Consider the following 14,869-nt stretch of genomic DNA (forward strand, 5'->3'; position numbering starts at 1 on the left):
ACTCTGTTGCCCAGGCTGGAGTGCAGTGGCGTGATCTCAGCTTACTGCATCCTCCAGGTTCAAGTGATTCTCCTGCCTCACCTGAGTAGCTGGGACTACAGACGCGTGCCACCACGCCCGGCTAATTTTTTGTAGTTTTAGTAAAGACAGGGTTTCACTGTGTTAGCCAGGATTGTCTCCAACTCCTGACCTCATGATCTGCCTGTCTGGGCCTCCTGAAGTCTTGGGATTACAGGTGTGAGCCACTGTGCCCAGACCATTTATTTTTGAAGTTCTGTGTAGGGTAAGAATATCCCATCTTAGCTTTACACTGTCTTCTATAATAAAGTTGAAATGCCTTTAAATGTTATACTTAATGTAGTGCAATGAAAGGGCTCTGTCTAAGGGCTTTTCTTTGTATTAATTAATTTGAGATGACTTTTATTAAGTAGTAGGAAACCCTAACGGTTATTTTTTTTTTTTTTTTCATTTAAAATTTATTTATTCACCTAATACACTTAAACAGTTAGATTTTGGAGGGAAAAAAAACCTTAATATTTGTTTTTTAGGGTTGAAAACCAGGAAAAAGACTGATGTTTAAAAACAAAAATAAAAATTACAAAAATATTTTCAGTGAATATATGCAAAACCAGATATAGATACTGTATAGCTTTTTTAAATTACAAATTTAGTGAGATCGATTAGGGGAAATGCAGATAAACAAAAGGAAATAACATTAATAAATATTAACCATATATCTGCCAAATTGTAAACAGCAATAGTTGGGGTCTGTCCGTCCAGGTTTGTTTCAACACACCTGTAATCCTAGCACTTTGAGAGACCAAGATGGCAGATCACGAGGTTAAGAGATTGGAACCATACTGGTCAACATGGTAAAACCTCGTCTCTACTAAAAATACAGAAATTAGCTGGACATGGTGACGCCTTCCTGTAGTTCCCAGCTACTCAGGAGGCTGAGGAAGGAGAATTGCTTGAACCTGGGAAGCAGAGGTTGCAGTGAGCCAAGATCGTGCCACTGCACTGCTGCCTGGTGACAGAGTGAGACTCCGTCTCAAAAAAAAAAAAAAATAGGAATGTTGCTTTGGAAATTTTTAAAATTTATTTACCAGTATAAGAAGAAACCTTTATTATTTCTATATATCTTTCATCATTTTGGTACTTGTATGTTTTATAATGAGTCTCCCATTTATGGGGCATAACTCGGTGTCAAAATCAGCTTCCTTTTAAGCTTGGTGTGCTTCTGTGATCCCAGTTAAGACAGGAGAATCACTTGAGCTGAGGAGTTTGAGACCAACCTGAGCAACATTGTAAGAACCTGTGACAAAAGAAAACAAATCCTTGCATGTGTACACATGCACACACATACACATATACACACATGCACACACACTTTATTATATACATACAGTTATGTGCTGCATAACGACATTTTAGTTAATGACGGGCCACAAGTATGACGGTGGTCCCATAAGATTATAATGGAGCTGGAAAATCCCTTTCACCTATTGACCTTGTAGCTGTGGTAATGTTGTAGCACAGTGCATTACTCTTGTGTTTGTGGTGATGCTCCTGTAAACAAACCTGCACCTTCAGTCATATAAAAGTATAGCACATACAGTTATGCACAGAACATAATACTTGATAATGAAAATAAGTGACTACTGGTTTATGTATTTATACTATACTTTTAATCATTATTTGAGAGTGTACTCCTACTTATGAAAAATAAAAGTGAACTGTAAAACAGCCTCACGTAGGTCCTCCAGAACTTTCTGGAGGCAGAAGAAGGCAGAAGTATCCAGAAGAAGGCATTGTTATCACAGGAGATGACAGCTCCTTACATGTTATTGCACCTTAAGATCTTCCAGTGGAACAAGATGTGGAGGTGGAAAACAGTGATATTGATGATCCTGATTCTGTGTAGGACTAAGCAAATATGTGTGTTTGTGTGTATTCATTTTCAACAAAAACTTTTAAAATAAAAAATATTTAAAATAGAAAAAAGCTTATAGAATAAGGCCATAAAAGGAAGAAATTTTTTTGTACAGCTGTACAATGTGTGTTTTACACTGTTTTTGTAAAAGTCAAAAAGTTATTTAGATTGAACAGGTAATTACAGTTCTTGCCATTGAAAGTTGTGACAGGTCAGGCACAGTGGCTCACGCCTGTAATCCCAGCACTTTGGGAGGCTGAAGTGGGCGGATCACCTGAGGTCAGGAGTTCTACCAGCCTGGCCAACATGGTGAAACTCTGTCTCTACTAAAAATACAAAAGTTAGCTGGGCGTGGTGGTGGATGCCTGTAGTCCCAGCTAGTCAGGAGGCTGAGGCAGAAAAATCTCTTGGACCCAGGAGCCGGAGGTTGCAGTGAGCCAAAATTGCACCATTGCACACCAACCTGGGCAACAAGAGCAAGACTTCGTCTTAAAAAATAATAGTAATAATAATAATAACAAAACCCGCAATTACTTTTTGCACCAACCTATAAAGAAATTGGTTTATAAAGTAAAGAAGTTACAGTAAACTAATGTATTGCAGAAGAAAGAAAAACTTTTTTCCCTCAGAGTCTCGTTCTGTTGCCCAGATTGGAGCACAGTGGCACAATCTTGACTCTCACTGCAACCCCCACCTCCCAAGTTCAAGTGATTCTTGTGCCTTGGCCACCCAAGTGGCTGGGAGATAACAGGCGCCTGCCGCCACCACACCCGGCTAATTTCTGAATTTTTAGTAGAGACAGGGTTTCACCATGTTGTCCAGGCTGGTCTCAAACCCCTGACCTCAAGTGAGCCACCCGCCTAGGTCTCCCAAAGTGCTGGGATTACAGACGTGAGTCACCATGTCTGGCCAAAAACTATATTTTTATAGGTTTGATAAAGCCTAAATGTGCAGAGTTTGTAAAGTCTACAGTATATTAGTGTCCTGGGCCTTCACCTTCACTCAACACTCACTCACTGACTCACCCAGAGCAACTTCCAGTCCTTTAAGCTCCATTCATACTAAATGCCCTATGGAAGTGTACCATTTTGTATCTCTTTTGCTATATTGTTCTTGTACTTTTTTTATGTTTAGATATACAAATATCATTGTATGCAGTTGCCTACAATATTTAACAGTAACATGATGCACAGTTTGTAGCCTAGGACTAACAGGCTATATCATATAGCCCAGGTGTGTAGTAGGCCGTACCATCTAGGTTTGTGTGTACACTCTTTGATATTTACACAAGGATGAAATCACCTAACGACGCATTTCTCAGTACATGGCCTCATCATTAAGCAATATGACTACACACGCAGATTTTATGCATTTGTATTACTATTTCCTTAAATGAAATTTCTACAAGTGGAATTACAGAATCAAAGCATTTCTTCCTTTCTTTCTTACTTTCTTTTTTTTTTTGAGATGGAGTCTCTGTTGCCCAAGCTAGAGTTGAGTGGCGGGATCTCAGCTCACTGCAACCTCTGCCTCCCAGGTTCAAGTGATTCTCCTGTCTTAGTCTCCCAAGTACAGGTGCATGCCACCATAACCGACTTAATTTTGGTGTTTTTAATAGAGAAGGGGTTTCACCATATTGGCCAGGCTGGTCTCAAACTCCTGACCTCAAATGATCCACCTGCCTTGGCCTCCCAAAGTACTGGGATTACAGGCGTGAGCCACCATGTCTGGTCTTCATTTAATTATTTAAGACTTTAGAATTTCTCTGTACTCAATAGAAGTTTATTTCTACTCTGTGGCAGAACTATTTTAGGCACTGAGAATACGAGAGGAGGCTCAGTGAACAAAACAGAGTTCCTGTTCTTAAGAAGGTTGGTGGGAAGTCAGCATTAATAAGACAATAAATAAGTAAAAATATCAAGAGCTAATTTCAAGTAGTTGCAAGTGCTATGAAGTAAGACAATTTGAAGTAATTTCCGGGGTGGAAGTGTGGTGTAGGTGGTCAGACAAAGCAGTCTTCCTTGTAGAAAGTATGTTTGAGTTAACATTTGGAAGACAAGAAAAAGCATGGAAGGATCTGTGGTTAAAGTATTTCAGGCTGAGTAAACTGGTAATACAAAGACTTAAGGCAGGAACAAGTTTGACATGTTTGAGGAATGAAGTCCCAGTGTTGCAAGAATTCAGCATGGGAAGAGTAATAGGGATGAGATCAGAGAGCTAAAGGATCACAGTCAGACGCTTAGATTTTACCCAAAGTGCAAAATAGAGGTATCGGAGATTTTATGTAATAGAATGACATCTAATTTACATATTTAGAAAATTGTTTGGCTGCTATGTGAGGAATGGATTAGAGATGGGAGTCTTGGAAAAGACAAAATGGAAGCAGGGAGACAAATTGAAGTTTTGCCCTAATTTAGGAAATTGCTTCTACTTTAACACATTCATTTTCCATCTTTACCTGTTGCAAGTATCTGGAAGTAATAACAACACTAGCGATAAGCACTTTTATCATCCAGATAATGGTTTTTAGATATCATCTCTACTTAAAAGGAGCCAAGATTCCTTTTTAGACAAACAGTTCTAGGTTTGAAGAAAAAGAGTATAAAATATTGTGTAAGAAGGCAAGGAAGCTAACAAAGACTAGTTAGGTTCATATAGAAGGACACTGGGGCCATCTTGAAAGGGCTTTCGCTGGCCAAAGATTGGGTAATTTGACCATCATAAGAATAATGACTGTAATTCATTACATCAATTTGAGTTAACAAAAAGCCATGAATTCCTTGATAATACTAAAAATATAGGAACTATAAAAAAAATAAGGCAAAACCTATTGACCACCATTGTACATTTCTGTGGCACCAACTCATTATTGTGAAAGTTGATAATTGGCAGGAGTGGGGGGACCTTGAGAACAATGGGGCATTTATCCTCTTTTTCTAGTGTAAACTGTATTTGGGGAAACCAAATTGCTAATGTTGATAAGCATTGTTGCTGAAATTTCATTGCGAGGTTTAACCTTGCTAGTAAGATTCAAATTTATTCAGGACTTTTGCTTTGAGTTTTTTTCAAGTGTGCTTTAGATTGACTGCATGTAAAGTCATTCTATTACCAAGCCAGATTTAAATTTTCTTACCTTTTTGCTTTTTCTGTATGTTGAGATATGTAGTATATAGTATAAGAAAATGTATTTATGTTTTATTGTTCTTTTGTTTTGTTTTGAATTGCTCTTTCAGCACTATCCTGGTGTGAACCAGCTGTCCTCCAGTCTAGGAGGATTGAGTCTTCAGAGTTCTCCACAACCAGAAAGCCTGAGACCTGTAAACCTCACTCAGGAGAGGAATGTTTTACCCATGACTCCAGTTTGGGCTCCTGTACCTAACTTGAATGCAGACCTCAAAAAATTGAACTGTAGCCCAGAGTAGGTATTTATTTGTTTTATAATCTTTCTTAGGTGATGAAAACATTGTATGACTTTCAAAAATGGTGAAAGTAGCATGCTGTTTCTTCGGTTGGAAGTTTTGTTAGTGTTGACTTTTCTGTTTTAGTTTGTATAGAAGTTTTGTTTTTGTTCCCATCTCAGTCTTAATCCAGTCCCATCCCCTTATCACCTAATGTTAGGGAAATTATTTCTATTTGAATGAAGGGTTTCAGGAACCCAAATGTAACTATATTTTTTATTTCTTACATCTTTTTTCTCACTTTTCAATAATAACTTCTGATAAATAAGGTTGAATCTTTAAAATTTTAGGCTTTGCTTGAAAAAAACATAGACCTCACTTATGTAATCTCAGGAACAGGTTTAGAGAAATGGTTTATCTCAGAATTTTCTTTTCCCACTCAATACAGAGTATGAAGACCATTGACTCCCAGGCTTATTAATCTAGTCTGAATCTAGACTGGATTTTCTTTAATGGCGAAGTTTCGCTGTGGCAGACTGCACTGGCAGCCACCAAGCCCTGGTGTACCTTTGTGTGGATGAGCTCTGTTACTCACTTCACAATGCTTCATGTTCTTTGTTCTTGTAAGCTTTTAGTATTTCTCTATCCTGTGAATAGGATTTTCTCCTGGTCCTAGATTCTTTTTTTTTTTTTAAGAAGACATGTTCTTGCTCCTGGAATTTCTCCTCCTCATAAAGTAAACTCTGATTCACAGAACAACATTGTCTTTTTTTTTTTTTTTTTTTAATGGGGTTTCTCTTGCCCAGGCTGGAGGGCAGTAGCCTGATGTTGGCTGACTGCGTCCTTTGCCTCCTGAGTTCTAGTGATTCTCATGCCTCAGCCACTGAATAACTGAGATTACAGGTGTGCACCATGACACCTGGCTTTGTATTTTTAGTAGAGATGGGGTTTCGCCGTGTTCCTCAAGTGACCTGCCCACCTCAGTCTCCCTAAGTGCTGGGATTAGAGGAGTAAGCCACCACACTTAGCCAGCCTTGTCTTCCTTGCATTAGGAGAATTAGCATTTTTCAGGGCCAATATTTCCCTTTTCTTAAAGCAGTAGTTTTCCAGCTTTTAAAAAATGCTGCAACTACTCTTTCAACCAAAATATTATATAGAATTCCAATACAGAAAATAGGAAGTGGAGCCACTTTGAGAATTTCCCCTGTTCTTCCACTGTACTCTGCCACAACACACCATCGTGCCTCAGGTAGTGCCAAGATCATTTCCATAAAAGTATAGAGCATCATGGATTATAGGTTGAAAACAGCTACCCATCCTTTGAATATAAATTGTTACCAGGTTGATAAGTTTGTAAATTACGACCTTGTAGTATAAATGGTTAGGTAGCCCCTACATAAGCAAATGTAGTGTCTAGGCCATACACAATAGCACATGCCTATAATCCCAGCACTTTGAGAAGCCAAGGCAGGGGGATTGCTTGAGCCTAGGAGTTCTTGACCAGACTAGACAACATGGTGAAACCCCGTTTTACCAAAAAACAAAAAAGTTAGCTGAACATACTGGCAGGCACCTGTGGTCCCAGCTACTCAGGAGGCTGAGGTGGGAGGATCCCTTGAGCCCAGGAGGTGGAAGTTGTGGTGAGTTGAGATTATACCACTGTACTCCAGCTTGGGTGGTAGAGCAGGACCCTGTCTCAAAAAAGTAATTTTTTAAAAAAATATAGCATATGTATAAGAGAACCCATAAGTAAAGAGAAGGCATACTTTTTTCCACCCAGTTATGTGTTTTTTTGCAAAAATATATCTTTTATCAAAATAACAAAAAGATAAGTAGGAGCATAGACTTTAGAGTTGATCAGACCTAAGTTCTTGCTATGGTTCTGATGACAAGTAGCTATAAAATTTTGCAATTTACTTAACCTCTCAAAGTCTCAGTTTGTAAAACAGGAATAATAATAGTATCAACATACTAAGATGAATCATTAATTCAATAAGTATCAAATGCCTTCTAAGTTAAATGCAAAACACTGTTTTCCATCTGCTGGGGATAAAGTTGTAAACAAAACAAAGTTTCTGATCTCTATGGAATCACAGAACTACATTCTTTGAACAGTCAAAGTAGTAAATATATAATGTAATGTTCAGTGTATTACAATGAAGAAAAATAAATCAGAATAGGGAGTGTGGGTGGAGGGTGTCTTTTAAATTGAGGAGTCTAGACAGGTTTACCCAAAGACTTTAACATTTGAATAGAGATCTGGGTGAAGTGAGAGAGTAAGCCGAGTGACTTCTCTGGGAAAAAAGGGTTCCAAACTGTATGAATAGCAAATGTAGAGGTCCTGAAGCAGGAACAAGCTTTTTGTGTTCAAGGAGCAACAGTGAGCCTGCAATAAATAGATATCTCTGTATCTCTACATGGTATTAATGACTCTTCTTAAAATTTCTTGCCTGGCTTTCAGTACTTCTGCTTTTTACTTCTTTGGCCTCTCCTTTTTGCAATCTTTGTTTATTGACCTTAAAACTTCATAAGTTATAAGCACCTACTCAATGAGGGAAACTGGGCTAGGGTGATACAAAGACAAAATGCTCTCTGATCTCAAGTGGTGAAGACAGACAAACAACCAATTCAATTAAATCAGACTAATTGATATCATATAGAAGCATAAACATAGAGCATGGAGAAAGAAGTCATTCCTTCTGACTTGGGGAATTAGGGGTGAGAGTGGTTATAAGCAATAACCTTGATGAGTCTTCTAATAAGAATGGGAGTTTGACAGGTGCAAAGGGGGCAGTAAAGCAGTAACAGAATAATTAAAGACAGAAATAATGCCTTTTCACTCTTGTTTTCTATGTGCTCCTATTCATGTCCTCCAGGCTAGTCATAATGGAATAATTGGTCTCCCCTGAATGTGTACTACTTTTCCACCATGAAAGTATTGACTTTTCAACTTAGATCTTTTGGCATATATTACATACATGCCTAGTTAATCAGGACCTTCTTGCTTATAGTTATAATTACATGCCCAAGTGATTTTCACTTACGTCCCCTAAGTGCTCTTAATTATCTTACCTACTTCGGTGTATTTTTCTCTGATAGCTAATATACTCCATGTTGCTTATGTTTTTTGCAGTTCATTTCGGTGTACTTTGACAAATATTCCACAGACACAGGCTTTACTGAATAAAGCTAAGCTTCCTTTAGGATTGTTGTTACATCCCTTCAGAGACCTAACGGTAAAGTAACATTTTAAAGTATGGGTACTGTCATTTATGCGCATGTACAAGGTACTTAAATTTTATATTTTCTTAGAATTTTCTTTCCATTCTTTTATTTGAAGTTAGAAATAGTTATTTCTGTAACATTCAACTTGACAAACATTTTCTGAGCACTTGCCTTGTGACAAGCTCTAAACTAAGCACTGCTAGTACAAAGATGATCAAGTCATTGAAGTTGCCACCAAAAAGTTCTCATCTAATGGGACAAAGATGTAAAAACAACAATTAACAGTGCAGAAGAATTAATACATGTAATTAATAAAATTCTTTGAGATACTTAGAGAGTACAGTATGAGAAGTGATTCCCTGTGGATACAGTAGCAAAAGTTTTCTGTAAGTGATGAACTCTGGCCTTGATTTTGAAAGATCAGTAGTTTTGGAAGGTAGAATGGCCATGGAAGGTAGACACGCTTTAGGAGTTCTTTATTAAACACAAAGGAAACACCAACAATGTTGTCTACTATGACTGAAAAGCTGTCTGATCGTTTCTTAACAAATTAAACAAATCTTTAATTAAAAAATAAACTGTTACAATGGGGATTTTTAAACTTTTAAAGTTTTAAGAGTTTAAAATTTTTAAAACTTCAAAAATAATTTTATTCAGAGGTTTTGTTTGTACTTCGTAAGTTGTGTTTCTCGTTCACACTTTTTTACTACTGTTGTTTACTACCCTTCTTACTGGTGCTGAGTTTTCTTTTGCTCTTATTCATACAAGAAATATTGATTGACTACCTGTCAAGCTGGATGCTGGAGATAACAAAGCTTAAAAAGCTTCCTTGTGAAGCTTACTTTACTATTACGAAGTATAGAAAAGATCAAAATGAATAGAAAATAAAAAATTATAATATGTAATAAGTACCATGAATTTATTCATTCAGTAAATGTTTTTAATCATCTATAATGCTCTTAAAACCTTATATCTAAACCAAGACAGTTAATTTCCTATATACATAGGTGAGAGTTTTTTTCTAAATACAGAAACCATGCATGATACCTTCTCAAAGTGTATATACTGAATTGTTTACAGCGACATCCTCTGGGATGTAGAATTCTGTAATTTTTTATGTTTTCAGTCTCAGTTAACTGTATTTCCTGATTTTTTTTTACAACAGATATGTGGTTACTTGTGTAATAATAATAATATATGTGGGCCGGGCGCGGTGGCTCAAGCCTGTAATCCCAGCACTTTGGGAGGCCAAGGCGGGTGGATCACGAGGTCAAGAGATCGAGACCATCCTGGTCAACATGGTGAAACCCTGTCTCTACTAAAAATACAAAAAATTAGCTGGGCATGGTGGCGTGTGCCTGTAATCCCAGCTACTCAGGAGGCTGAGGCAGGAGAATTGCCTGAACCCAGGAGGCGGAGGTTGCGGTGAGCCGAGATCGCGCCATTGCACTCCAGCCTGGGCAACAAGAGCAAAACTCCGTCTCAAAAACAAACAAACAAACAAACAAATAATAATATATGTGAAAAAATTAAATACAAAGATCATAAATGTTTGTGTGCAGATATTAAAAAAACAATGAAATATACTAAAATGAACCAGGTTAATTCATGGACATAGAATAACGTGATCTCTTAATCTTTTTTCATATTTTCTAACTTTTCTTCATGAATGTAAAATTCCTTTCCCAAACCAAGCATAGAGATGCGTTTTTTTAAAGGCACATTGTGTTTAGCTGCTTCTAGCCTCAGCTCCCATCAGAAGTTACTGTAGCAGTCTAATGAGCAGTGCCTAATAGTGTAGTACCAGGTGCAGTCAACAAAGACAGGCATTTGTATATGGTATATGTTTCTCTCTCACTGTTATTTCTAAAGTTCAGCTGATAAGATCTAGCTTACATTATTTTCTTGGCCAATATTTGGTATGACTTTGTTTTAACATTACGATTTGTGACAAGAGGGAGAAAACTTGATGGCTGCATCTGTTGCTCAGCACATCCCTGGATTTTTATTAATATGCTTCCATATAAAGCCACATAAAAACAGTTAAGGTTTTTGTTCAGTATATGGAGCAGAGCAGTATACGTTCTGTTTTTCCTTGGGGTGCCTTTTTCTGCTACAACTTCTTTATTTTATTTCCTAGCAATTACCAGTGATAACATCAAATACGATTGTGAGGTGCCGATCTTGCCGAACATATATTAACCCCTTTGTATCCTTCATTGATCAACGTAGATGGAAATGCAACTTGTGCTATAGAGTTAATGATGGTGAGTTTTTAGATTCTTAAAATAAATGTGTTTTCATCCTGTTTTCAACGTTTTTTTGACATTTTTGTCATTTCCTGGTTTCTCTCTTGATTTCTTCAAAAAGAATTTTTATGCCATTTTTAGCCAAAGGAATATAGGCTAAGGCTAGGAGTAGGCTAAGACTTCATTTTGGCTGAACAAGGGAATAATTGACAGTGAGGAGCGTAACAGTGAGGACAAAATAAAAAAAAAAAAAAGTCAGAAACAGTGACATTCATGCAGGTGAGCTTATGCAGACTAATTATGTTTGCCCCCGACAATAAGATTGTCTTACATTTGTATATTTGGTTAATTCAACTCAGGTAGAATTTTGCCAGTATGTCTGAATGCATGCATATATATGTGTCAGTCTCTTGTTCCCTTTATTCATTTCTTAGGTTCCCCTACTAGAGTTGTTTTCAAATTTATGTTTCTCTGATTTTTTTTCATGTCATTGATAAAATAAATAGGACACAAGTCTAAGAAGGAAGGTTACTTGCATCCTGGTTTTCTCACCTGATTTGATAACATAAGTTTTTTTATCCTTGTGATCTTTTTTTTTTAAATATTTTATTATTATTATTTTTTTGAGACAGGATCTCACTGTCATGCAGGCTAGAGTTCAGTTGTGCATTATGGCTCACTGCAATCTCTGCTTTCCAGGTTCAAACTGTTCTCATCCCTCAGCCACCCGAGTAGCTGAGACTACAGGCTTGCACCACCATGCCTGGTTAATTTTTGTAGTTTTGGTAGAGACGGGGTCTCGCCATGTTGGCCAGGCTAGTCTCGAACTCCTGGGCTCAAGAGATTCATCTACCTTGACCTCCCAAGTGCTAGGATTACAGACATGAGCCACTGCCCCCAGCCCTGATCTATTTTTTAAGGAGGACTTAAGCTATTGATTTTTACCATTTAATGTTCACAGAACTATTGCTAAACCTCATGTAAATATTGATAATAGATGTTTATTTTTAGCTATGTATATATGTGTTTAGTTACAAATTGTGTCTTAAATTTGTACTGGGACCTCTTATCTAGTTCCTGAAGAATTTATGTATAACCCCCTAACCCGATCTTATGGAGAGCCTCATAAACGACCAGAAGTTCAGAATTCAACTGTGGAGTTCATTGCTTCTTCAGATTACATGGTAACTATTCAGTGTTAAAATTTGTTGTGAAACACAATTATATTGGTCATTTGTAATTTTCTGTTAAGTGAATTCTTATCAAGATTTTGAAGTTGCTTATACTTATAATTTTTAAAAACAAATTAATGCTAAAAGTTTATATTTAACAAATAGAAAACTCTTTCTAAAGGTTATTTGATCTCCTAGAAGACTTTCTGTGAATAATAAATATTAGTTCTGTCTGTCTTATGAGCACTAGCATCTATGATTTGTAGACATTTTGATTTGATTACTTGCATGGAGTAGATATAGATACTCTTCTATCATTTAACATTTAAGACTCTCAAAATAGAGAAATGCACATTTTTGCCCGAAACTTAAGTTTTCAAGATCTTAAAGATATCACTGTTTTACTGGTTTACCAAGTACAGATATCAAGATAAGTGGATATGGACTTCTCTATTTTTTCCTTCTGTTTCAGTTAGAAAATTCTGTTTTTTAATTATATGAACTCTAAGATCTCATTCTTCTTTTCACTTCAGAAACTAATTCTTGGCCCTAAGTTCTGTTCATCATCTTTATTGTATCTTCTCATTTTTAACATATTTATAAAAACTATCAGCTGGGCGTGGTGGCTCACACCTGTAATCCCAGCACTTTGGGAGGCTGAGGTGAGTGTATCATCTGAGGTCAGAAATTCCAGACCAGCCTGGCCAACATGGTGAAACCCCGTCTCTACTTAAAATGCAAAAATTAGCTGGGTATGGTGGCACATGCCTGTAATCCCAGCTCTAGGCTAAGGCAGGAAAATCGCTTGAGCATGGGAGGTGGAGGTTGCAGTGAGCCAAGATTACCCCACAGCAGCCAGCCTGGGCAACAGGGCAACACTCCATCTCAAAAAAAAAAAGAAAGAAAACAACAACAAAAACGAAACAAAAAACTGTATCTGCTGTCGCCTCACAAAACTTGAAACTGCTGCTAGTGAAAATGATGAAAAGGAGAAACTGATGTGAATTAAATATTTGGCACCTGGCTCATCTTTATTTTTGTAATTTTTATGTTCTTTTATGTCTAATTTGGCATATGCCCACCTAACTACCATTTTCATGTTTGTTTCTATATTAACTGTAATAAACTTCCTCTTGGTCACTTTTACTCTCAGGCTCTACCTTCTTTATAATTAATTCCCAACTCCATTCTGGGTCCTTAGGAATCTTAATCTAATTGAAGTGGTAAAGCAAGAAATAATCTTTTAAGTTTTGCCATATGATTCATATGGCCCTTGGTTAGCATATTTTAAAAAAAGATTTTATATATTCTTTTAATTTTACTTATTTATTTGTTTAATGTTTACTTGAGACAGAGTTTTACTCTGTCACCCAAGCTAGAGACAGAGTTTTATCATGTTGCCCAGGCTGGTATCAAACTCCTGGACTCAAGCAGTCCATCTACCTTGGCTTCCCAAAGTGCTGGGATTATAGGCATGAGCCACTGCCTATTTCAACTTTATATAACAGTAGTTTTCAACTTACTCCAAAGAAAACAGTGTAATGAACCATCCTTTACCCGTCACCAAGCTGCAATAATTATCAACATAAGGATTTTTTTAAAAAATGTATTTATAGGCCAAGCATGGTGGCTCACACCTATAATCTCAGCATTTTGCAGGGCTGAGGCAAGTGGATCACCTGACGTCAAGAGTTCACAAGCAGCCTGGCCAACATAGTGAAACCTCCCCCGCCCCTGTCTCTACTAAAAGTGCAAAAATTAGCCATGCATGGTAGTGTGTGCCTATAGTCCCAGCTACTCAGGAGGCTGAGGCAGGAGAATGGCTTAAATCTGGGAGGCAGAGATTGCAGTGAGCTGAGATCACAGCACTGCACTCCAGCCTGGATGACAGTGAGACTCTTCTCAAAAAAAAAAAGTATTTGCAGTATCATCACAAGGACTCTTTTTACACATAGCACTTAATCATTAGGATTCAGTCACCTTCAGATAAGCCAATAGCTAGTACTAATGTTAAGTTGTTGGGATGAAAATTTATTTTTAGGAAAAGGGAAGGGATGTACATCTAGAGAGCTTAGTATTAAATCATAACCCTAATTTTTAAAAAAAGGAACTCTTAACCAGTACTTCTTAACAGAAAAACATTTAACCCATCTATTTAACTGTGGCTGTGTATCAACTGCCTTGTCATGCTTAATCCACAACCAACTAAAAAGAAAAGAAAAGCATATCATTTTCATGAGCACATATTACAAAACAACAATCCTATTTGTGTATTTTTTTGTTTAATATATTCAGTAAATGCCCAGCAGTAATAATGATATATAAAAAGAATAAATTTTACCTACCAAATGAATTACTTTATTTTTATTCTTTTCAGCTGCGTCCTCCTCAACCTGCAGTTTACTTGTTTGTTTTAGATGTGTCTCATAATGCAGTGGAAGCTGGATATTTGACAATTTTGTGCCAGTCACTCTTAGAAAATCTAGACAAGTAAGAATATTTTCAATTCATACTGTGTGTGTGTGTGTGTGTATAAATGTATATAAATATGAAGTGTTAGCAGTTTGTGGGGTTGGTTTTTATTGTTTGGTTATATTTCTCTATCAGCTAAAAGAGTTCTACTTATGTACCATAGAATAAGGATCCTGATACTCAAGTTATGATTAATGACTTGTTACCTGACTTATAAAATCATAAAAGTCTACTATTTAGTCTGGAATTTCCATCTCATCTCACTGTATGACTTAGCCAATCTGAACACAGGGGCCAGTAAACTTGAGTTAGCCAGGATATCGGGAATCTGGATGAGACTTTGAAAAAGACAAAAGATAACATGTTGGTGAGGATATGGAGAAAAGGGAAACTGCGTACTTTGGGGAATGTAAATTCGTA

General features: G+C 36.9%; 1 protein-coding gene across 3 annotated transcripts in view; it reads left to right on the plus strand.

Moving 5' to 3' along the window:
• SEC24B (SEC24 homolog B, COPII coat complex component) overlaps window positions 1-14,869 on the plus strand; it is a 120,123-nt gene that overhangs the window by 75,044 nt on the left and 30,210 nt on the right. For all 3 annotated transcript variants that reach the window (XM_039468402.2, XM_039468403.2, XM_074396557.1), the window contains 5 exons: window positions 5,167-5,351; window positions 8,465-8,567; window positions 10,697-10,823; window positions 11,880-11,989; window positions 14,355-14,467. In XM_039468402.2, coding sequence (XP_039324336.1) covers window positions 5,167-5,351; window positions 8,465-8,567; window positions 10,697-10,823; window positions 11,880-11,989; window positions 14,355-14,467 — 638 coding nt within the window. The remainder of the gene's footprint in view (window positions 1-5,166; window positions 5,352-8,464; window positions 8,568-10,696; window positions 10,824-11,879; window positions 11,990-14,354; window positions 14,468-14,869) is intronic.

This window comes from Saimiri boliviensis, chromosome 3, assembly GCF_048565385.1.
Source record: "Saimiri boliviensis isolate mSaiBol1 chromosome 3, mSaiBol1.pri, whole genome shotgun sequence".
NCBI classification, from domain to species: domain Eukaryota; kingdom Metazoa; phylum Chordata; class Mammalia; order Primates; family Cebidae; genus Saimiri; species Saimiri boliviensis.